Source organism: Equus asinus, chromosome 28 (assembly GCF_041296235.1).
Source record: "Equus asinus isolate D_3611 breed Donkey chromosome 28, EquAss-T2T_v2, whole genome shotgun sequence".
NCBI lineage: Eukaryota > Metazoa > Chordata > Mammalia > Perissodactyla > Equidae > Equus > Equus asinus.
In genome coordinates, this window is record NC_091817.1 from 18,327,815 (window position 1) to 18,350,552 (window position 22,738).

At 55.5% G+C, this 22,738-nt stretch overlaps 1 protein-coding gene across 3 annotated transcripts; it reads right to left on the reverse strand.

Moving 5' to 3' along the window:
• Positions 1-13,425: 13,425 nt before the first annotated feature.
• SNX20 (sorting nexin 20) lies at positions 13,426-22,504 on the reverse strand. 3 transcript variants are annotated; one of them, XM_070500553.1, is made up of 6 exons: positions 22,370-22,500; positions 20,662-20,750; positions 20,309-20,391; positions 18,349-18,487; positions 16,723-16,874; positions 13,426-15,443 (listed from the first exon to the last, which is right to left on the reverse strand). In XM_070500553.1, the coding sequence occupies exons 4-6, from the start codon at positions 18,476-18,478 to the stop codon at positions 14,775-14,777; spliced, it is 951 nt and encodes a 316-aa protein (XP_070356654.1). In that variant the 5' UTR covers positions 18,479-18,487; positions 20,309-20,391; positions 20,662-20,750; positions 22,370-22,500; the 3' UTR covers positions 13,426-14,774. The 3 variants fall into 3 exon arrangements, with proteins under 3 accessions (XP_070356654.1, XP_044617423.1, XP_014683559.1); XM_044761488.2 differs by lacking the exon at positions 20,662-20,750 and having other exon boundaries at positions 22,370-22,497; XM_014828073.3 differs by lacking the exons at positions 20,309-20,391; positions 20,662-20,750 and having other exon boundaries at positions 22,370-22,504.
• Positions 22,505-22,738: the final 234 nt, after the last annotated feature.

Genomic DNA, 22,738 nt, shown 5'->3' on the forward strand with positions numbered 1-22,738 from the left:
GTGGTGGGAGAGCTGCTATGGCTCTCCTGGAACAAGCTGAGCCAGGAGCCGGTTCCGGAGATGCCCCGGAGGTCAGGATGGGCTGGCTCAAGCTGTCTTCAGGGGACCAGGCTGGCTGGAGGCCAGGCCGGGATAGCTTTGGCTGTGGCTGGGAGTCGGGCCCTCAGATCCTTTACTCTCATAGAAAGCTCAAAGGTAGATGGAAGCTCCGCAGGGGCCACCCACCCAGGGGGAGGACGAGGGGCTGCTGAAGAGACTCGAAGGGAGTTGGGTGGATGGCCTTGGAGTCCTGGTTTCCTGCCCGCGGCCGCGAGGCCTCCCTGACCTGAGACTCACTCTTCTCGTTACTGTGGGTGACTTCTGTTTGGCTCTTATTATCCCCGTTGTACAGATGAGGACACGGAGGTGGTTTATGAGTTGAGAACTGACTGAACTTGGTGAGCCAGGAAGGATGCTGATGCTGTGGCCAAGGGGGACACAGAAATGGGGGCCTGGGGAACTTTGCTGAGGCTCTGCTTGATCTCCCACCTCCTATCACCTGCTGTGAGCTCCTTAAGGCCTCGACCGGCGTCTATCCCATCCATGGTGGTGGACGCAGGGCTGCGCATGCAGCCGCCTCTAAGTCAGTGCTCAGCAGGTGTTTGGTGAGGGAATGACTGATCCCACAGTAGGGGGTGGCTGAGTGGACCAGGGCTGGGGGTCCCGCAGGTAGAGGTTTCTACTGCTCACCAGCCCCGCGTGCTCCCATGGCCCAGCCCCCAGCAGCTACGTGAGCCCGTGAGGCTCGTCCTGGCCAGTGGACTGCAAGTGGCAGTGACCTGGGTGGAAGTATGTAGGAGCCCATGTGTGTCCTCCGGTCCTCTCTGCCCCGAAGCCTTGCAGCAATGGTGAGCTGCAGGAGCGCAGCGGCCTGGTGTGCTGGGATGTCCCACGGGAGGAAAATGTCCTAGACAGTCGCTCTCCTTGCTTGGACTCTGGAGGACAAGACAGCGAGGTGTGCCGTATCGAGCCACGGGGCTCCCAGGCTGTGTTACTGCCACACAGCCCAGCCTTATCCTGACACCACGAGGCCGAGTTACGGCACTGGACACAGGGACATCTGACCAGCTCAGCAGGCTGAAGGCCATCTGACACTTGGGCCCTGTGCGCTGTCTCCTCTCCGTGTGCCAGGCCTGGGGTCCCCTCGGGGCAGAGGGTCCTCAGGGGAGGCCAAGGCAGGTGGGCTTGCAGGGACGTGGAGGTGGTGGCTATCCCTTGCCTTGTCACCTTGCTTGGTGTGGGCTATGGGAGAGGCACGGGGCCTACGGCTGCTGAGGGCCCCCGAGACCCTTGTGGACATGGAGTCCCCACAGCTGGGCTCCGGGCACCCCGCAACTCTTCTCCTCATGGAGCGTATTTAATACATTTAAATGTGTGAACCAGTGGCGCTCAAGCTTTATTCAGTGCAGGAGTCCCCTGGAGGGCTTGTTAAACCGCAGACGTACCCCCCCCCACCACCACAACCCCACCATTGCTGACTCAGCAGGGCTGAGGCAGAGCCTGGGAGTCTGCAGCTCTGGAAAGTTCCAAGGTGATGCTGCTGCTGCCTCTCCGCAGACCGCACTTTGAGAACCACTGGTCTGAGGCATCGGTGGCCCAGTTCTCGGGAGACCAGGCTCTCTCCTGGGGGCACCTTGCCCTGGAGTCTGTACCCATCCTATGCATCCTCGTCTCCACCCAGCCAGCCTTCCTTCCCACGCTCCCAGGGGCTCTAACCCACCTGGATAACTGGGGAAATCCACGGAATGCCTGACCTTCCTGTGACAGGTCTTCCTGACCTCTGTGGCTGACTGGGTATAGCTGTTCCATTTGTCCCATGACACAGAGCCCCTCAAATATTTGAAGGCAGCTATATAATCAGGACTCTTTTGGTTGATTAAATAACAGAATCCCAACTCAACCTACCTTAAGACTCAAAGAGGATTATTGGCTCTTGAAAGATCCAAGAGATAGGTGTAGGGCCTTCAGGCACAGCTTGATCCAGGAGCACAATCCATGTTGTCAACACTCAGTCTCCCTCTCTCCTAGCTGTAAGGTGGAGGGTTAAGTGCTGAGGGTGTGTCAAGATAAGGAGATGAGAGTAGGAGTGTCAGATGTTTCTTGTCCCTGCTACCTCTGTCTCTGAACCTGTCAAATGGGACTGTCAAGTTCAAGGAGATAGATACAGGTTGTAGGAGTCACAGGACTGTGAACACTTTTTATCCTCTCCTCTGGGTTGTCTCCTGGGTGGGAAGGTACCCAGGCAGAGACAATCCTAGAGGTGTGACCCATCCCAGGAGCTCTCCCTGTGGTATCCCACTTCAGTGGGCCTGGGTTTCCCCATCTGGACTTGTGCCCTCACAGACACTCTTCCAATGTTGGTGAGTGATGAGCCTGGAAGGGGCTGAAACTGTGCCTAACAATGTGGCAAAAGTAGGAAATCGGATTTGCCAAGTCCTTGGGAGTAGGGAGGGGGCACTGTAGGAAGGGAGGTGCCTGAAGACACATGTTCAAGTAATAAAAGATGAAACGGCCATCTTTCGTCACAATGAGAGAAAAACCTCAACTCCACAGGTTATGCGAAAAAGGGAGTTTATTTCTTCCATATTCAGGTACAGTTTGATCTAGGAGCTTGAGATCATCAGGACTCAGTGTCTGTCCATTTCTCCCTCCATTTCTTGGCTCCATTTCCTTAATCCCTCTTGGGCAAGCTTGCTGGTGGCACCAGGCCTGCACCCCTTCCCATCAAGACGGCCGCAAGGCTGCTCCCTCTCCCAGGACTCAGTCCAGTCAGAGCCCCAGGATTGCTTCCCTGTGGTTCTGGCTGGTTCGCACGCCCACCCTGGGAGAATGCAAGATTCCTCTCGGCTGGGTCTGAGTCACACGCACAGCCCACAGCTGGGGCTGGCGCCGACACCTCCTGCCAGAGGAGGGCGGAGGGAGCGAGGTTAGCAGAAGACCCACTCGAGAAGCACTGCTCTGAAGAAGGGGAAACCCATGCTGGGGCGCCCACCCACCCTGTGCCAACTGCCGGCACCAAATTACCCGCCTGCCTGAGGTCCATCCTCCACCCTTCCCGTAGCCTCTGCCCTTATCTCTGGACCCACTCCCCCAGCCCAAGACGCCCTGCCATCCTCCTTCCTCCAGGAGAAGGAAGGGGGCGGCCATCGCACGCTCTCATTCTCCTCTCTGACATCTTTTGTCACCTATCATGGGAACAAGCAAGTCCTCTGATCACAGCAAAAGGAGAAGAGTATTTACAACACAGCCTGTGCGGATTTGCTGAGCAGAAGGTGGGAAAGGCAACCCGTGGCAGTTTTCAAAGCAGAAGCCTGATTCTGGTCTGCAGACTTGCCTGTCTGAGGATCGCTGGGGAGCACATGCCTGCAGCTCGGGGTTTAAATGGGCCCAAACCCCTGCGGTGCTGGGGGGGATCCCTAAGGGCCCTGGTCGGAGGGGTTCTTGGGGGAAAGCAGCAGCCTGGGCTTTGACCCATCAGGAGTCGGAGACCATTAAGGTTGAATGGCCAGCCAGGGGACAGCCCAGGGCCAGGAGTCCGGAGAACCGGCATTCCCACTGGCGCTGTGCGGCCTCCAGACACGCCCCCTCCTTGCTCTGAGCCTCAGTGTCCGCTCAGGGTCAGGGCCGGGACCAGAGCTCAGAAGTGCCCTCGTCTTTCTCTCAGGACCCCTACAGTTCTGCCATATCCTCACCACCAGCCACTATTTACAAAGCTTCCCTTTTCCTAACGTAAACGCCTTTAACTTAAAGCACACTGATGTCATGACGATAAGTGAAAACACGAAACAAAACACTGTCATGCCCATAATAAGAAAAATAGCATAAAAATAAATACAGTGACAGGCAACACGTCATCAAGTTCCAGCCAGAGACCGGTGCCCAGTGGACTCGCATGAGGAGGCCAGCTCCCTCTTTGTTATAACGGGAGATGGCGTCTGTGGGGGCTGTCTCCTGGCCGTAATCAGGAGGCAAAGGCATGGGCCTCTCACTCTGGGGCTCAGGTGGTTTAAAGAACTGGGCGGGCTGCACCCCACTCTGGGATAGGCTGGACCGATGAGCAGGTGGCCCCTCCTGGTGCTGGCCATCCAGATGTGCACCTGGCCATCCAGCTGTGCCCCGCTGATTGGGTGGGTCCCTCGTGTGGTCCCTGAGTGGCAGGAGCAGCAGGGCGGTCCCTGCAGCTGACTCCCCTCTCCCCAGCCTCGAAGGACTCTCAGCCCCAGGGCTCTGCTGATGTTTCTGAGGCATCTTCAGGGGCCCAGGGACAGGGGCATGAGGTTCGGTGTGGGCTCAATAGATGAGGAGCTGGCCCGAGGGCAGCCAGTGCTCCAGCCCACCCAAACTACGTGCATGGAGAGTCAGGGAGGGGTGGCTCCCCGATAGAGAAGAACCAGATGCTGTTTCCAGAAGGGGCCAGGCAGGTAAAGCCCAGAGACAACCAGGGCACGGTCCCAGCTCCTCGCCTGGGCTCTCTGGCTCCTCGTGGACTTGGGACTGCTCTGGAGCATCTTCCCACATCTGCAGACACTCGCAGCCTGTGTCTCACTCCAGGAGGTAGAGGAACTTGTGAAAACTCTGGGGAAATCTGCTCTGGGGGTAGCTGCTCTGCAGGGAGCTGGCTACACGAGGGCTGTGCAGTGAGGTGAGGTGAGAGGAGTCAAGGGAGATGATCTCAGGAAAAGGAGTCCAGGGTCCCAGTGGACCCCAAGCTAAACATGACAAAGTAATAAACAGGGTCCTGAAATTTGAAGACTGAACAATTCTATCCTAGCAACTAGATGAGAAGCCAAGTACACCATTTTGGATAGAAAATTAAATTAGAAAAAAAAAAACAAAACTGGTTTATGCCTTCCTTTTGGAATCAGTGTTTTTGTTTTGGAATACCTGGAAAAGAAAGGCAAGCTCAGGGCTGGGAGGCAGGAGATCTGAGTTCAAGTCTAGTGCTCTGTGACCTGGAGACTCTTTCCCATCAGCAAAACAACCAGACTGGGAACCACAGTGGTTCTCAAATGGTGCTTCACGGAGCCCCAGGCGTGCCCCAAATGGGCCTGAGGCGGAGCTCCCCGGCCTCCCAGCCTGGAAAGCCTGGTGTTGGTCTCTCTTATGTGTTAGGTTTCTATATCAAATTTCATTTGAAGGAGACTCTGTGGCTTTTAAAAGTCTGAAACTTGGACTGGATTAGCTCTGCCGTCCCCTAAACCCAAATATTCTAAGATTCTCCATCAGAAGGACAGCTGTTCCGATACACTTCATCCTGTTTAGAAGCTGCTGCAAAGCATCCTTTCTGCTGATTGTTTCCTATAAACCGGCCTCCTGTTTACCTCTGGGAACCACTGTCTTCAGGGGCATGACTGCTGTTGAGCACCATCTTCATGCTGGGGCACTGGGTGGTCCCCAGGGAGAGGGAAAGGCGAGCAGAGGGAGGGGTGGCCTTTTTTGAGATCCCGAAGTCTTGGTGTCCTGAGACTGGGGAAGATGCTCCCAGGCGAGCTGGCTGGGACGGGCAGGCAGGATGGCACAGTGGGCAAAGCACAGGCTCTGAAGCCAGGTCCCGGCTCTCTCTCATGGGCCAGGTGGCCTGGGGCCGGTCATCGAACCTCTTGTCCTCGGTCTCCTCATCTGTAACCCCGGTGGTAATGGTGCCTGCCCCACAGGGCTGCCATAAGGGTGAAATGCAAGAGGGCGTCAGGTGCCGGAAGCTGGGCCTGGCCCAGGGGCTCTGTGCTCCAGGCGTCAGCGGTTTCGCTGGTGATGTTGACGTGGAGGCTGCTCGGAGCTTCACAGGGAGCCCAGAGAAGGGGGTGCTGGGCGAACGGGTACTGATCACTCCCCACCTGGGCGCCTCCTTTCAGGAACCTCTTCCAAGAGTCCTCAGAGCCCACAGCTGTCTACAGACAACGTATCAGTTTGCTATATCTACACAACAAACAGCCCCCAAATTCAGTGGCTTAAAACAACTTATTATTCCAGTTCACGAATCACATGATTGAGAGCCAGCCGATCTTTTTCTTTTTTTAAAGATTGGCACCTAGGCTAACAACTGTTGCCAATCTTCCTTTTTTTTTTTTCCTGCTTTATTTCCCAGCCCCCCCCAGTACATAGTTGTATATCTTGGTTGCAGGTCCTTCTAGTTGTGGGATGTGGGATGCTGCCTCAACGTGGCCTGACGAGTGGTGCCACGTCCGAGCCCAGGATCCGAACCCTGGGCCACTGCAGCAGAGCGTGCGAACTTAACCACTCGGCCACGGAGCCGGCTCCAAGCCGGCTGATCTTGACTGAGGTCCCCCATGTGACTGGGAGTTGGTAGCTGTCATCAGGTCTCAGCTGCTCTTGGCTCTGCTCCCTGAGCCTTGCATCCTCCAGGAGGACACCCTGGGCACCTTCTTCCCCTAACAACAGTGCAGCTGAAACACCGAGGTCTCTGGAGGCCAAGGCTGGGAACTGGCACACGGTCCCTTCTGACACATCACAGTGGCCAAAGCGAGTGTCTGGGACAGCCCAGACTCAAGGGCTGGGAAAATGGACCCTGCCTCTTAGTGAGGGGAGCTGCAATGTCACATGGCCAATGGCCTGGAGACAGAGAGCAATGAAGGACTGGGGCTGTCCCTGCACCCGACCCCACACTGGCACTTGACGAGGCCCCGTGGGGCTCTCCCTCCCCCAGCTGACTGCAGCTCCCCAGCCACCTTTTGAGACTCATTCCTGGGGCTCAGGGAAGGTGTGGATTTGGACCAGAGCCCCACGCCAGCTGTGTGGCGATGAAGTGTCTTGGCCTGCACTGTCCACTAGTTTGAATGTTTGTGTAATAACACGCCCCCCACCCCCCACCCCCCCGCCCCATGGTTTAGCCCAGGAGGCAGCACAGGCTGCGGGCGGAAGCCTCTGCTCACGCTCTGAGCGCCCAGTACTTGGTGTGTAATACGGATCGAATTCATATCTGCTGCATCCTTCATTCTTCTGTTAAAATATCTTATTGCGACATATAACAGGAACAGAAAGTGCATAAGTATAGGTGTACAGCTTAACAAATTACCACAAAGCAAATACCCTCTAACTATCACCCAGAACTAAGAATAGACCATGGGCCTCACCGCTGAGATTTCCCCCGCCCACAGCCGCTATCTCCACTTTCACAGTAACCCTTGTCTTTTAGGGGTTTTGCATCTGAGTCAGCATCCTTAGCCCTCTGGTTTAGTTTCTCCTCTTCCCGGAGCCCTACACTCGCTCCCTGCAGCCTTGCAGGCTCTTCTCTTCTGAGTCTGGCTCCTTGCACTCAATCCTGCTGCGAGACTCGTGCACTCACGGTGCAGCCGTGCAGTGCAGCCTTTCACAGCTGTACCACGGTCCAGTGTTGACCGCGCCACAGTTCACCCTGTTTTACTGCTGATGGATGTTTCGGTTGTTTCCCCGTTGGGGGATACTGGGAGGAGTTCTGCTCTGAAATCCTAGCTCCCGTTTTTGGGTGAACGTGCTGCCCATCTAGCTGTAGAGGATGTCCTTGAGAGGGGACTGGGGGTCCTCCGTGTTCAGCCTCAGTCCATGGTGCCAAATGGCTTTCCTTAGCGGTTGTGCCGATTTACACTCTAACCAGCAACGCAGATTTCTGTTCTCTCCCTCCCACTCTCTCTCCCTCTTCCTTCCTTCCATTTGCTTGCTCACTCAACCCGCCTTTACCAACAGTCTGGGACCCGGCCCGCTGCTTAAAGGTGAAAAGAAGTCAAGATGCGCGGCCCAATTCAGGAGGCGGATAGATGGGGAGCCACAGAACCATCCAGGTCTCAAATGGGCGGAGGTGGGGTCTGGGGAGGAGCACGGCCCGCAAACCCTCTTTCCTGGAAAGCCGCGGGCCCACGCACCCCCTCCCGCGATGGGGAGAAAGGGCGTCTCCCCCCACAGGGAGGGAGGCTTCGTTAAGCCCGGTCCCTCCGGAGCCAGCCGGGTAAGCGTCCCACCAAGCGGGGCGGCCCGGGCCCGGCATGTTCCTGGAGCCCCCTGTTTGATGCGCCCCACTTTGTTAGCGGTTGCGGGTTCGCTTGCTTCCTCCCGATCAGCCGGAGCAAGTGGAGGGGCGGCGGTGAGGGGGCCTCTTCGGCCCCTTTGGGTCTCTGGGCTGCTGGAAGAGGATGGGGAGCAGAACCCGAGAAGCGAGGTCCTCAACCCCAAGTGGGGCTCCCCCGGGGACCCCAGCCAACACTGGCGGTGGGGCGTCGCAGTTAAGGAGGCAGCGAAGCATCAGCGCTTCCCAGCAAAACTCGTTCTTTCTGGCAGTATTTCAAACTCCTCCGAACGGTTTCAGTCTTCTCTTTTTCTTTTTATAGAAATGCTCCATTTCCCTCCCGTTTCGTTTCTCCACCGCGGCGGCCGGAGCTTCCGGAGCCGTTGAGTCGGCAGCGCCATCTGCTGGCTGCCTTTTAAATTGCCGGATGAGATCCTCGGGTCCTTCGCCCCAGAAATGACCCACGGAAAGGAAAAAGAAACGTTTTTATAATCTTGAGTACAATAAAAATGAAAGTAAGGGGCTCGCCAGGTGGCACAGCAGTTCAGTTCACATGTTCTGCTTCGGCGACCCAAGGTCCACCAATTCGTATCCTGGGTGCAGACCTATGCACCACTTAGCAAGCCAGGCTGTGGCAGCATCCCCCGTATAAAATAGAGGAGGATGGGCATGGATGTTAGCTCAGGGCTAGTCTTCCTCAGCAAGAAGAGGAGGATTGACGGTGGATATTAGCTCAGGGCTAATCTTCCTCAAGAAAACCCCCAAACAATGGAACTATGAAAGATAAGGCAGAAGAATATTATATGTTACAGGGGTGTATGATATAAGATGTCCCTGCTCATGATATATATGTACATAAAATTTAATCATGCTCTAATCATACTTCAACTTTATTGTACTTGGCATGATATTAGAAAGGTGGATACCTGCCAGCGATGGATACATTTGTCCAAACCCATAGGAGGTACACCTCCAAGGGTGCACCCTGATATAAACTATGGACTCTGGGTGACGATGAGGTGTCAATGTAGGCTCATGGATGGTAACAAATGTCCCACTCTGGTGGGGGGTGTTGATAATGGGGGAGGCTATGCGCATGCGGGGACATGGGGTATATGGGAAATCTCTGTACCCTCCCTCAATTTTTCTGTGAAATAAAACTGCTCTAAAAAGTAAAGTCTCTTTAAGCATTTAAAAGCAGACTACAAAACCATGTGTTCAGACCCTTTTGTGTCGCGGGCTGTGGTCGCTGCCCTGGGGGCTGCCTGCCCGGGCTCCGCGGGAGGGGACAGACCGTGTTTGGTGCAGATCCTCCCACCGGGCCTCACACACCCTGGCTTGGGCTGCTGAGAAGGGAGCATGTGCGCCCTGTGCTGCTCCAGCCCGCTTGCCTCCAGGAGGAGAGCTTGTACAGAGAGAGGGCAAAGCGCAGGCAAGCAGAAGCAAGAGAGAGAAAGCGAAAGTGAGGGAGAGAGAGTGGTCTTGAAGCCGGTCTGTTCCTGCCCGTGGCAGATAATAAAGCCCTCCCTTACCACATCACTCTGGCTTTCTGTTGCTTGGAACCAAGGGGGTCTGTGTGCCCTAAAGGCAAGCTCCCAGCTCGTCCACTTTGCAACAAGCCGGTTACTGGAGACGGCAGCAGCACAGACCTCTGTCGCACCCAGAACCTTCCTCTGGCAGGCACAGCAGGTGGCACATTGGGCAGGCGCTGGCCCAGGCCTACCTTTTCTCTGGCTCTGTCCTGGGTCCCCAGGGGTGGAGGAGGTTCCTGCCTCAGGGTTGTGCTTCTGCACTCCCTCTGCCTAGAATTCTCCCCTGCCACAGCCCTGGGCTGCTTCCTTACCTCCCCTGTGGCTCCCTTACACACTGCCTCCTCTGAGAAGCCTGCCCTGACCATCTGGCTGAGGGAGACCATTCTGTCCCAGTGTCTGTTTGCCCTGTGAGTGGCTCCCATCTAACATGTCACCTTGATGAGGGAAGGGACTGGGTCTGTCCTGTTCACTGCTGCATCCCCAGTTTTTCCCAGGGTCTGGCACATAGTAGGAGCATCATCAATTGTTGTTCACTGAGAAAATGAGGACATGCAGAGATAGGCGGATATGGCTGATGAGAGGGCCTATTCTGGGTGCTGACTGGGAGAGTGGGGCTGCGGCAGGGCCTCTTCAGGGGAGGGGCGTTTTCTTGTTCTTATGGGGGGGGCACAGTGACACCAACCAGAGGACATGCTGCCCGTTCAGGCTTTGACTGACCCAGAACTCCCTTCCATGAGGGGGGTGGTCTTACTGATACCAGGGTGTGTAGCCAGGAGCTGAAGCCAGTGTACCACCTCCTGACTGGGGTGTTGAGAGCCAAGGATGTCAATCAAAGCCCAAACCAGGCCCATGACCAAGGGGCTGGGGAGCATGCAGGGCTGAGGACAGGGCTTGGGGACTGGGGTACCAGGGCCAGGGGGCCAAGGAGCAGATGTCAGGGACCATGCGCGGACAGCATCGGAGGATCCTGCCACGTGGTCAGAAACTTATTTCCTTTGCAGTATTTTCCAGTCCTTCTGAGTAAATCAAAGAAGAGTCTCAGCTGGTGGTAACAGGTCTCTAACACTTGTCCCTGGGTCTGTTCACAAAGGCCCGGAGCAGCCTCCAACAGAGGCCTGTCTCAGACAGAGGCCTGAGGTGTGACAGCAGTCATGGGGTTCACTGTGGTTATTTCTATAGTTACCTTCTCTAATTGTAGCAATTCTAATTCTCCATTTAGGGTAGTAATAGGGAGTTTCTTTTTCAAATAAATTTACAAAGGTAAAGGAGACCACTAAGAAGGAAATAGCAAGTGGATGCTAGAACAGGTGGTGGCATTGTTGGGCCCCAAAGGGAGGGGGGTGTGACTGAGCAGAGGATTCTGGGAAGACAGCTCCTTGTAGCTGCCGCAGGGGGACAGGAAGTGTCTGGAGCAGCCTGTGAGAGGCCGGCTGGGGCCGTGGGGGAGCCCCCTCCCCACCAGCAGGTGCAGTTGGAGCTGGTTTAGCTGCTCAGAGTTACGACCCTAGGGAAACAGCGAAGAGCGAAGGGCAGGTAGGCGTTGGGGCCTGGAGCCCACCCTGCACCGAGCCTCCTGGCTGGAGGGCTAGCCAGCCTCTGCCCAGGCCTCAATTCAGACCCTGCGACCCGAGGCCTGGCTGAGTGACCACCAACGGCCTCTTAGAATTCCAACCTGGGGTTATTCTTGCCAGATCCTGTCTCTCTGATGTGGACACCCCAGTTCTGGTCCTGGAGCTGTCCCCACCACGTGGCCTTGAGTGAGTTCCCATCTCCAAGCCTCAGTTTCCCTACCTGTAAGCAGAGATGAGTGAAATGACCTTTAAGGACCCTTAAGGGTGAGACGACCAGGGACATCCCCAACTCTCTCCTCCTGCTCCTCCAACATGGGGCTCGGTGAGGAAAGCACAGCGTGGGGTCACAAGGGCCTGTGCTTCATTTCCTGCTCTACCTGATGTCAGCTGTGCAACTCTGGGCAAGTCACTTAACCTCTCAGGGTGTCTGTGTCTCGTCTGTTACATGGGATAAGAACATCTCTGAGCCAGGCTGGACTTGCAGCAATGAGGGAAGTCCTGGACACGCAGTAGGGCTCTGAAAGTGCTAGCGAGCTCTGGTTTTCAGTGCACAGGCAGCCACTGGCAGTGCCCTTTTTCCATCCTGGCTTGGAAGGTTAGCGACCTGCCAGCATCCCAGGCACGGGTCTCACAAGGATGCCTCAGGGCTCCGCGTCCATCGGGGAGATCCTGGGGCTCCACATCCAGTGGGGAGACCACGGGCCTCTGTGTCCACAGCAGAGACCCCAGGGCTCTGCATCCATAGGGGAGACCTCGGGGGTCTGCGTCCCGGCCAGCCGGCAGGAGGGAGCCTTCATCTGCACGGGTGCCCCTCAGGCACTGGGCCGAGTGCCCAGAGCCGGTTCCTGGGTGTGGTGAGGCTGGCACGGTGCTCCACCTCGAGCCCCCGGGCCCAGGCTCGGGCATGTGTGTGGAGAAGATGCGCAGGAAGGAACCCGTACAGCAGACTGTCCAGGCTCTGCGGCAATTTTCCTCAAGGCAGCTTCAAGTCAGTTCAACACAGGGCTTCTCCAACTTGAACACTCATGAAGTAAGGGAGGGGATCTTGTTAACACTCTCATTCTGATTCAGCAGTCTAGGGCGGGGCCTGAAGTTCTGCATTTTTAACAGGCTCCAGGGGATGCTGATGCTTGTGGTCTCGGGCCCCAGCCTGAGTATCAAGGCCATGTGCTCTTGCCTCTCCTGTGGGCTCAGCTTTTGAGAAGACAGGAGAAGAGGGTCCAGTCCCAGCTGCCACCAACCAGCCTGCCAAAGTCCCCTTGGAAACACAGACTAAGCTATACAGGTGGGGTGGGAGGGGGCCCAGGCAAACAGGGCAGTGGGGTCCCGGTGGGGCACAAGGAAAGCTCCTGGGAGGAGGGGGCTTGAGGAATTCAAGGACATGTTCCAGGAACCCAAGAAATGAGTGGGTCTCTGACTTCTGCAGCAAACGAGAGATGCCAGGAGGAGACAGCCATCACGGGTCACCCCAGGCCCTTGGACACCTGTGGTGCTTGGAGACACAGTGTGTGTGGCCAGAAGAAACACCACTGGGCCCGAAGGCCAAGGCCTTCCAAAGAACTGGGAGCACCGAGTGCCACCAAGAAGAGGAGAGCTGGGAGCCCTGGAGCTGCATGTGTGCAGTTCCTTTTCAGGAAGCAGAATAAGGCCATCCCCCGTGCACTGTGTATGGAGCCGGCCTTCTTCAGGAGTCCTGACAGGGAACTCCCCCATATGATCTGGTAGGTCCTTTCTATCTCATACGGGTTTTAAAAATTTTCTCTCTCTACCCTTCCCCCATATATAAGTGATTTTGAGATGCACATTTCCCCCCACGTTTGAGCACCTCTGAACTCACTGGCACTGTACCCTGTCTATTGGCCTGGATCGATGCTGAGATTCTTCAGAAAGAATTTGCATTTGCTGGGCCGGTACCTGGAACACCTCCACCAGAGACCGCTGTCACGTGACCTCTCCGCTGGAGGTATTTTGGCCCATGCTGTTCAGACCCCAAACCTTGCAGTTTGCATTCTAGGAGGTTCCTGCCTTCCACCCAGTGCCAAATCTGACTCCTCAAGTTCCTCTGTCCCTTTCTACGTAGCTGGCTTATTCCACGTTACCTTACACGGGGGGCGGGCTCTTTAGTCTCCCCTCATTTTGCTGGACTCTCCTATTAAACTCCCCGTGGTGGGCAATTTTTCTTTCTTAGTGAATGCTTGGTGACTCTAACAGCTAACAGCATTTCATATTTGGGAAATAACGTGTAAAATCAGTGTGATCTTCACCATTACAAATAGAGTCATCGCTCTTTTATTTTTCCACTTAACACTTTAATTTTCCATTTTAAAGATTTTCAAGAAGTCTAATATCTCCCGCTTGGAGTGTCCTTCTGGAATAGATGGAGAGACTTGAAGGCCATCTCCGTGCAAAGGTGCAAGCCCTTCTCTAAGCTCCAGGATGCACCTGATGGGGCCACTACACTTGCAGCCACACGGTGTCGCTGTTGGACACGTTCTGGTGCAGCGTGGCGAATGCCTTCCACTCCTGCTGCTTGCTGTGACCTTGCTGAGCCAGATCCCTGCACAACCAAAGTGGTGCCCAAGTTAGAGCCTCTTTAGTTCACCCTCCTAAGCTGGGCCAGATGGTTTAGGTCTTCAGGGACTTCCAGCCTTAAACACATATTGGGCCCTAACCAGCCTGTACCATCAGCTTCAGGCCCTGTGTTGAACCAGGTCATTGATCCAGTCTCCTCTTCACTTGGGAGCCCTCAGTGCCCTTTCCTGACTGCAAACTTCAGTCAACAGCATCCCAGCCCATCAGACAGGTCCCAAGAACATTGTCCCTCAAATGGGGAGGCGTGTCTCTTTCTACCCAGGGGCCCCACTGAGTATCTCCTTGCCCCTCCTCCAGGGCCACGTCTGTATAACCCAGGGAGCCCATGCAAGGGACAGCTGCCTTGTACATGAACCCACCCCTAGGCTGTGAGTTTATCATCCTAACCTAATGATAGATCCTAACCATTTCTCTAATCGTTGGCCACTCCCCTCACTGAAGGCACCTTGTGTCATAGGATCTGACAGCATGACCGCATTCCAGCCCAGGACGCTCCCACCCCTCGAAGGGCGGCACACACCCCACCCCAGGGGTGACGCTGGCCTTGGGGAGCCGTGGATGAGCTTCTATTTTGCTGAGTTGGGTCTACACACGAGGAGGAAGGAGCTAGAGTACTTAGGGCAACGGCTGGGGATATTTGTAAGCAACATGGAGGGGGAGGAGCAGAGAGAAGAGCGTCAGGACAGCTGGGGAGAGCTGTCAGCCAGGAACAGGAGCACGCTCTGTCCGGGGTGTGCTGCCAGCCTCCCCTCCAGCCACTTACAAAAACGCCAGCAAGGTGGATGTATCTCTCCCGTGTTTTTGCAGCTAGGTTTGTGGTTTTGAGATGAAGTGGGACTAGCATCACGGGGACACAGGACAGAAGCAGAGACTTCCAAGGATGCCCAGGAATGCCTCTGCCCAACACAGATGGGGGACCGGAGGAGGGGCTTGTCCGAGTCGCCCAGCAAGTTACAGCCCAAAGAGGCTCTTCCCATTAAAAACGAGTCCCACACAGCCCGCCGAGCACGGGGCTCCCGCATCTCAGCTCCCTGCCAGCGCGGCTCAGTACAGATACTCTCGGACGGTGAGCTCCTTCAGGGTGAAGCCCAGGGGCGTGGGCTTCCGAAGCTGGCTCTCCTCCAGCCTCTCCTGCAGCGACACGAAGTCCTTGCCCAGCGTGTAGGCCAGGCGGATCATGGCGTCCAGCAGCGGGGCGTAGTAGCGGTGGCCCTCGCGGGCCTCCAGGCACTGGAGGGCCCGCTCACCGGCCGCAAAGGCCTCCGCAGGGCGCTCGAGGTCGCGGTGGCACACCAGCATGGCGCAGAGGGGCGGGACCAGCATGGCGGGGCAGTGCGTCGTCAGCTTCTCCTGCAGCGGCACCACGCGCACCAGGATGTCCAGGGCCTTGGTGTACTGGCCGGCGCGCAGGCAGCCGAAGGCCTCCTTCAGCTCGGGCCGCGTGAGGAAGTCGATGAACTCCCGGGACCGGCGGACGCAGCGGATGGCGTAGAGCAGGCTGAGGTACTCCTTGAAGGCCAGCTTGCGCTCGGAAATCATCTCCTCGCTGAAGTTCCCCATCAGGTGCTTCTTGGGGAAGACGACGTCTTCGATCTCTTCTCGGAAAGTCTTCAGGAGGCTTTTCTGGAGCGCCTCGAAGTCTGAGTAGCGCCGTTCCAGGACGGCTTTGTTGCTGTCAAAACTGCCTGTCTGGATGACGACGATTTGGTACATCTGCGGTGCAAAGAGAGAGAGCCTTTGACTGCATCCTGACGGAGCGTTTCAGCTGACAGAGGGAACTCCGGCAAACAAAAATAATGCTGATGGTAATTTAAAGCATACCCTGAAAATGGGTTAGGGTTGTGTGCAATTCTGTGTTCAATCGCCGTCAGCATCAGCTGAGCTATAAAGCGAATCATGACAAGAGTCAGCCTGAGAATAACGACACAGAGACGTGGGGGCATCTGAGGAGACAGGGTGCAGGAGCACGTGCAGGGGCCTGGGGCGCTCTCGGCTTTCCATCGTCAAAACTGGGCCTTGGTTCCTCAACTGGGGTTAGACCTGAGCTTGGACTAGGTCTGTGCTTTCCACGTATGGGACACTTGGGAGAGGGTTTGAGGAGATATACTGGCGGTGATCTTACCTGGTAAGAAAATTATTCCTTTTCAATTCTCTTTCAAGAGAATAGTGATTAAGGGCACAGACTGCCTGGGTTAGAGTTCCAGCCCCACCACGACCCAGCTGTGTGGTCTTAGGTAGGTAATTGAATCTCTCCAAGCCTCAGTTTTCTCAGCCATAAAACAAAGACAGTAATAGTACCTACCTCGCTGGGGGAGGATTAAACGAGTTAATGCACTGAAACCAGGTGGGACTGAGCCCTGGGTGCGGTCAGCACTCAGCAACAGCTATTGCTGCTATCCCGGTCCAACCTAAGGGCGGGAGGCTGGGTGTGGCTCTCCCATAGTGTCAACGTCTCCCCACCACAGGCCAAAGCGGGCAGCCCCATGCACGGAGCTTCTCACCAGCCACAGCAGCCGGCTGGACTTTAATCATAGCACTTAGCTCTCCCTGTATTTCCTTTCATGATCACCTTTTCTTTATGCCACGTGGTACTGGTTTTCCATTTTAGGTAATTCCCCTTGAAATAAATATATGTAGTGTTTTAAAAAAGTGATACAATTTAAAGAAAAAATTAGATAATTAATAATATAAATGATACAGGGATATGGCAAAGACGGTGAAGAAGAGACTCAGGTGACTAATACTGGACAACGTGGGGTCGATCTGGGCTAGCTCCTTCTTAGGATCAGGGACGTGACTCACATGTCTCTTACAGTACCTAGCTGCTCACAGTACCTAGCACAGTCCCAAGTGTGCAATCTTGCTTTTTGACCATTTTCTTCAGAAGAACTCTGAGTTACACTGCATCAACCCATGTCACAGCTGGGAAAGCTGAGGCCCAGGGCCGGGAAGGAGGCTGTGGAAGGCACTCCATTTCTTGATCTCTGCTTACCACGAACTTGGAGACCTTCCTCTCCTCGATGCGGGCGGAGCTGATCTCAAAGAGCAGTTTCACGCGCTTCCAGCAGCCCTTCTCGGTCCGCCAGTAGTCCTGCAGCTCCCGCGTGGTCATGCTGGAGTTGGAGCTGGGGCTGCTGTGGGCCTCTGGAAGGACAGCATCGGGTCAGTGCGCTTTGGGGACAAGGGCTTGGGGAGATGGCTGGGTCTGTCTGAGAATCTGGAAGAGCGGTGGATATCTGCCTCCCCGATCCTACCCTTTATGGGCTCGATTGGGCATCAACCAGACCCTGTGCCCAACCTGGCTGAACCCACCCCACCACGGACAATTCCAAATAGCCTGTGCTCCCCATGTGGCTTCGCAGTTGTGAAATGCAGTGTGTTTGTGTTGCGTCGTCCACTTCCGGCCATTGTGGACAGATTGGCCATTGTGAAACTCCACGCTCCCGACATGCAGGCACTGTGGTTGTGCACTTCTGCGCTCCCTACAGCACTGACTCAGCGCCTGCTGCCGGCCACTCCACATCGCTGGGTGGTGGAGGGAGCTGTGAGGGTGGTGGGTTCCCCACTCTGCCTGGCTGGCCTCTCCTACCTCTCATCCCACTTGCCACATTCTAGGCTTTTTCTCGCACAGGCTCCTCCTTCTGCCTGAAATGTAATCCTCCCCTTCCCCAGCCTGGGAGACAAACGCAGTGTTGCTTAAAGCGCACTTGAGCGTTGAGACTGTGAGAATCTTAGGAAAGATCAGAATCTGTCTCCACCAGAAATGTGCAAATCCTTGTGCACTTTGTCTCGAGGCCCACAGGCCCCAGGAGCCCTTCTCCCATGTGTCCTTCAAGACGCAGCGCACGTGTCACCTCAGCTGCCCCCTGGCCTTAGAGTAAGAGCCCCCTCATCCCTAGAGCCTTTTCCATGGCATCTCAGGTTACTTCTCACGGATGCGTCTTCCTAGCAAACTCGAGGGCAGCGCAGTGTTTCATCTGCCCATTTCCCCAGGGCCTTGCACAGGGCCAGCGCAGAGCAGGCGTTCAACAGGCACATGCTGCACGATTGCACAAATGAGTAAATGACTGAGCAGAGACTCGCTCCAGGGGCGGCGCCATAGCGGACGCTGTCAGTGCTGGGCCTGCCCCTTGGCACTCACAGTTCTGAACACCCCACTGGCTTCCTATCGGACTGTCGGCTGTCGCCCTGTGGGCTTTCTCGGGCCACAGCAGCATGTTCTGGAGCATCCCTCCGTGGATGAGGGATGGCACTGGTGGATTACAGCCTAGCCTCCTCGCCTCTCAGATGGGACAACTCTGCGGCTGTTCCAAACAGTCTCCCAGAGGACCCTGTTGGGACAGAGTCCCAGTTGCCCACAGCGGTAATCTGTTTATGCACACCCTGTACTGGCTTCCTGCCCTTCCCTTCCTCACTCTTCACTGCCCTGCGATACCTCCTACGATCATCTCCCAGATAAACCACTTGCACCAAGTCCTTGTCTCAGTGTCCACGCTGGGACAACTCAAGTTGAGAGAGCTGCACTGCTCTCTTGTGTCACTCATTGAAGTATCCACATCTGTATTTCAAATGTCTTCAAACCTCTATCCCTTGACCAAACCCCAAGCCTTGAACCCACCTAAGTGCCCTTCAGGGCCTGGACGTGGGAGGTCTGCGCCAGTGGCTGATGCTTCCTGCTTGGTCCCTGCCATGCACTGGGCTCTGGGGCCCATCCATCCAGGGCTCCCAGGGTGCTTGGGACTTGCCATGCTCCAAGGCTGCCGGAGGGACAAGAGAGAACAGTGAGTTCCCACTCATGTTGGGGTTCCTGGTGGGTCCTGAGGTGCCCAGCATCTGTGTCATGGTCTCCACTGCCAAGCCCTCCACTGCCCACTAGCTGTCCACCCAACCACCAGATGCTCAGCCCCGGTCTGGCCTGTTGCTGGCCCGATCCCTCCAAGGCTGAGCCGACTGTCACCTTATTGTTCGTTTTTCTCCAAACTTTAAATGAGGTGATTTCAAGCACAGCTAACGGCTTCTGTGGTTACTTAAGAGAAAGATGCTGGCTTGTCCAGAAAAAGTCCCAATACTCCATTTTCTATTACACGTGTAAACCAAATCTCAGCGTTCAAAGCAGGGATGCTCTCTCTACTGACCGCTTGTTACACCCACTTCATGCTCACGTAGGTTCTTCACAACCACCGTCTTACTTAACACCCACAGAAACCTACCATGACTTCCAGTAGCAGACGAGGAAACTGAGGGTTAGCCCAAGGTCACGTGGCCGGTGCATGTGCCCAATAAGCAAAGCCAAGTGCTCCTGACGTGCCAGGCTGTGCACACCGTACTCAACACGCACTCTCTCACTTAATCTGACTCTGTGTGTGGTTAGAATTTTTAATCTTCGTTATGGTAAAGGAACTGAGAATTAGAGTTGCTCACGATCGAGAGCCAGCAAGTGGTGGGCAGGACACAGACGCAGGCTGGTCTGACCTCAAAATCCTCTCCACCTCGGGGGAGGCAGGTGGCCGGGGTCCTGGGTTGAGTTTGTGTAGTAACTGTCTGTGACCCAGATAAGTGAATGAGATGACCTGGTGCCTGGCAAGTTACTTAACTTCCCTGTGCCTCAGTTTCCTAAAAAGGGGCATAATAGAACCACCTTCACAAGGCTGGTGCAAGGGCTAGGTTAGGCAGACCACAGGGAGCATCAGCTCGGGGCCCACACACCAGGCACTGCCTAATAGTCCCTCTGATGTGTGTCTGATGCGTGGCAGAGGCTGTGAGAAATATGTGAGAAATAAATGACTCTAGAGTAAGGTGTAAGTTGGAATAGAATTTAAAATGTCTGAGACAAATTAGAAAAAGGAACAATTAAAACATTAGCTCAGATGGGGCGAGTCGCTGGGGCACCACTTAGGCACAGAAATTCAAAATAAGACGGGTGCAGTGAGCTCGTCTCCCTGATGGCATCTGAGAGCTGCGAGGGCACAGGGGGTGCCTGGAGCGTCAACCCTGGTCTGTCCGGTTCCAGCGCCCAGGGGGAACCCGATGCTGACTGTGACCTAGAGGGAGGTGGGGCCCCTGCTGCTCCAACAGCCTTTGCCACGTCCCTGGGTGTGGCCAGAACCTGTCCCCACTCCAGGGTGAGGGCCTCCTGGAGTTGGCCAGGCCTGGGGAGAGGAGAGGTCAGCTGGGGCCAGGAGCCCACGCTCCAGGGGCAGCTCTTGCTGTGTCAGGTGAAAGGATCCCTGGGCATTCTCCAGGTGGCTCTGTGCAGTTGTCCAGTGGGCAACTCTTGGGTACTGTCCGTCCACCCTCACCTTCTACGGATGGGAAACTGGGCATAGGGCGGGGCGTGGCTGGCTCAGGGCTGCACACGCTTGGGCCTGCCATAGCTTCATACCTCGTCTCTTTCCCATCTTCCCTCCCTCCCCTCTTGCCCAACTGTGGGTGCATGGCCCAGGTACTTAACATTTCTCCATCTGAGAAGTGTGGCCATAGCCCTGTCCTGCCAACAAGACGATGGATGGCTAGGGACAGGGTCCCTACATTCTGGTAGGTGTCCAGAAAGGTAGTTTGTGGTCCACATACTCTCTTACCTATTAGACTCTTGGTGGCTGAGATTCTTGGGGACCCAGTGTTTCCTGTGGGCACTCCTATGCACCTGCCTCAGTTAGCACATCTGTAAAATGGGTGATGGTGAGTGGCATTGGCCTCAATGATCCCAGCCCTTCCAGCTCTGCTGTCCTGATCAGGCAGCTGGTGTCAGGTCAGGAGCAGGGTACTGTCTGCCTAGGGACCCTGTGAGACAAGGGCCTTGGCTGGACATTCCAGTAAAGATCTGGGAAAGCTGAGCATGAACCCAGGGCTGAGAATTAAAATCAAAATTCAGCAGCCACAGGCAGCTCCCTTATGTTTTGTCACATGGGATCGACCGGGAGTTGCCCCCTACAGAGGAGTGAGGAGGAGAAAGTCATGCACTGGTGCATCCACGGAGTCTCGGGCAGCTTCCTGTTCCTCTCTGGGCCTCACTTTCCTCATCTGTGAAGTGGAGAAAGCGATCCTGTCACTCCCAAAGCTCTTTGGGGACAGCTACTCAGGGAGTTCTGTGGGCCCTTCCCGCCCCTCTCCACACCCTGGGTAGCAAAGATTTCTTGACTTTACAAAAAATACAGCAAGTGTTGGTGCTGTTGGCTTAGGAGCCTGTCCTTGGTCCAGGGCACAGAGCAGCTTCCCAGCCCCCTTGGCCATCCATCTCCTGTGTGCGGTCATTCCGCTCCTTCCGTCCCAGGTGCCCCGAGCATCGCTCCTCCCTCTAGGGGTTGCCTGCCGTGGCCGTGGCCAGTCCTCTTTTTTTTTTTTTTTGAATCTTGAGTTCATATTTATTATGAGTGTGGACGTTGGGGCCACTTAGAACAATATCCGATGCCAGGGGAGCTGAGAGGACATTTGTGTGTATGTGTGGGTATATTTAAAAATGCACGTCAAAGGTAAGTCATGCATACAAGACTGTAAATCATATACAATTTCAGTTTAAACAACATTGATAAAACAAACACCAATGTGACACTATCAGCCAGCTTAAAACATAGCCCATCAAAGTACCTTAGAGCCCCCGCAGGCCCTCCCTGCCTACCCTCACCCACCTCCAGAGGAAGCCGCTGTTCTGAGTTTGGGGTTAATCATTCCCTTGTATGCATGCGTGCGTGTGTGTGCATGTGTGTGTTTTAAATAGTTTACCCAGGGCGTATGTATCCCTCTAAACAAATTACTTAGGTTTGCCTTCTTTGAGCTTTATTACATATTGGACCATACTTTTGCACTCGTCTGTGCCTTATTTTTGCTAAACACTATGGCATATTATTCTTTTTCTGTTGTGCTGTATGATATTGCATGAATATGCCACCATATATTTGTCCCTTGTCCTGTCGGTGGACATTTGTGTTGTTTATTTTTTGTTGCTCCCGCTGCCCCCAAATACTGCACTGCGGATGAGGCACAGCCTCATGGGCAAGACGTCACCCATCCCAGGAGTGGAAAGTTTTGTCGTAGGTGACATCCAGTCCTTCTTCTGCTGGGCACACTGGGCCACCTTCAGAGCCCATGCTACCTTCGTGAGGGGGCGGCAGAGGACTTTCCATCAGGGGTGGGGGTCCAGTGGAGCAGAGTGAAGCTCCCTGGCCTGACCTGGGAGACACACGATCCTGGACATTAGATGGGCATGCTCCCAGATGTGAGTGTGCAGCAGAGCCTTCTTGGGGGGTAGGGGGTGCTGGGTGCTTGTAAAAAGTGTATTTCCTGGCTCCCAACATCAGAGAGTCCCATTTGCAGGTCTGGGAGTGGGCCCTGGAGTCTGCATTTTGCACATGTCCCCCCAGGGATCTGCTTATACAGGGGGTCCTGGCACCACTTTTTGAGAAATGAAGGTGTGGTGCATTATTCCCCAGGCTCTGGAGGGGAGTTCTGGCACTTCAAAAGGAGCTGGGGCAATGGAGGATCCAGGGGCCGTCCCTGCTCTGCCCCAGTGCGCTAAGAAGAGCCCCGCACATACAGGCTACCACCAACCCTTCTCTGTCCCACCCTGCCCCCAACAGGTACTGAGGGAGGCTCCCAGGAGGAGGGGGCGCAGAGGCCCACTGAGCCTGGGCTCAGACACTGACCTGAAGCCTCTGCCTGCGTGTGTCCAGGGGTCCTGGAGGGGCCTCACATGGCCCCCTTCAGCTCTCCGTTCTGAACTGGGGGCCAGCAGTCGGTGGCTGCCGCTTCGCTCAGTTCCCGGTTTGAAAACAGGAAATAGGCTGTGTGACCTGCTGCTCGTCGCCCCAGCCCATTGGCTGCTGAAAAAGGATATATTGAACCCACTGACAGCCTGAGGCGGCCTCAGGGCGTGCAGGACGGCAGGCGGGCTCCAGCTGTGAGGGTCCAGCTGGGCCTCTGGTTTCCACGGTCCTGCCACAGCCCGGCTGCTCCCCGGAGTCCTTGACAGTCTCTGGCATTGGGACAGGAGCTCCCAAAGCTCTTTAACATTC

What these genes read in the sequence shown, in the direction of transcription:
- SNX20 (XM_014828073.3), bottom strand. Translation starts at nt 18,478, where the DNA reads ATGGCAAGTCCCAAGCACCCTGGGAGCCCTGGATGGATGGGCCCCAGA. An exon ending in AGGCCCTGAAGGGCACTTAG is followed by an intron (nt 16,875 to 18,348) that starts GTGGGTTCAAGG and finishes CTGTCCTTCCAG; the next exon opens with AGGCCCACAGCAGCCCCAGC. An exon ending in GGAAGGTCTCCAAGTTCGTG is followed by an intron (nt 15,444 to 16,722) that starts GTAAGCAGAGAT and finishes TTTGCACCGCAG; the next exon opens with ATGTACCAAATCGTCGTCAT.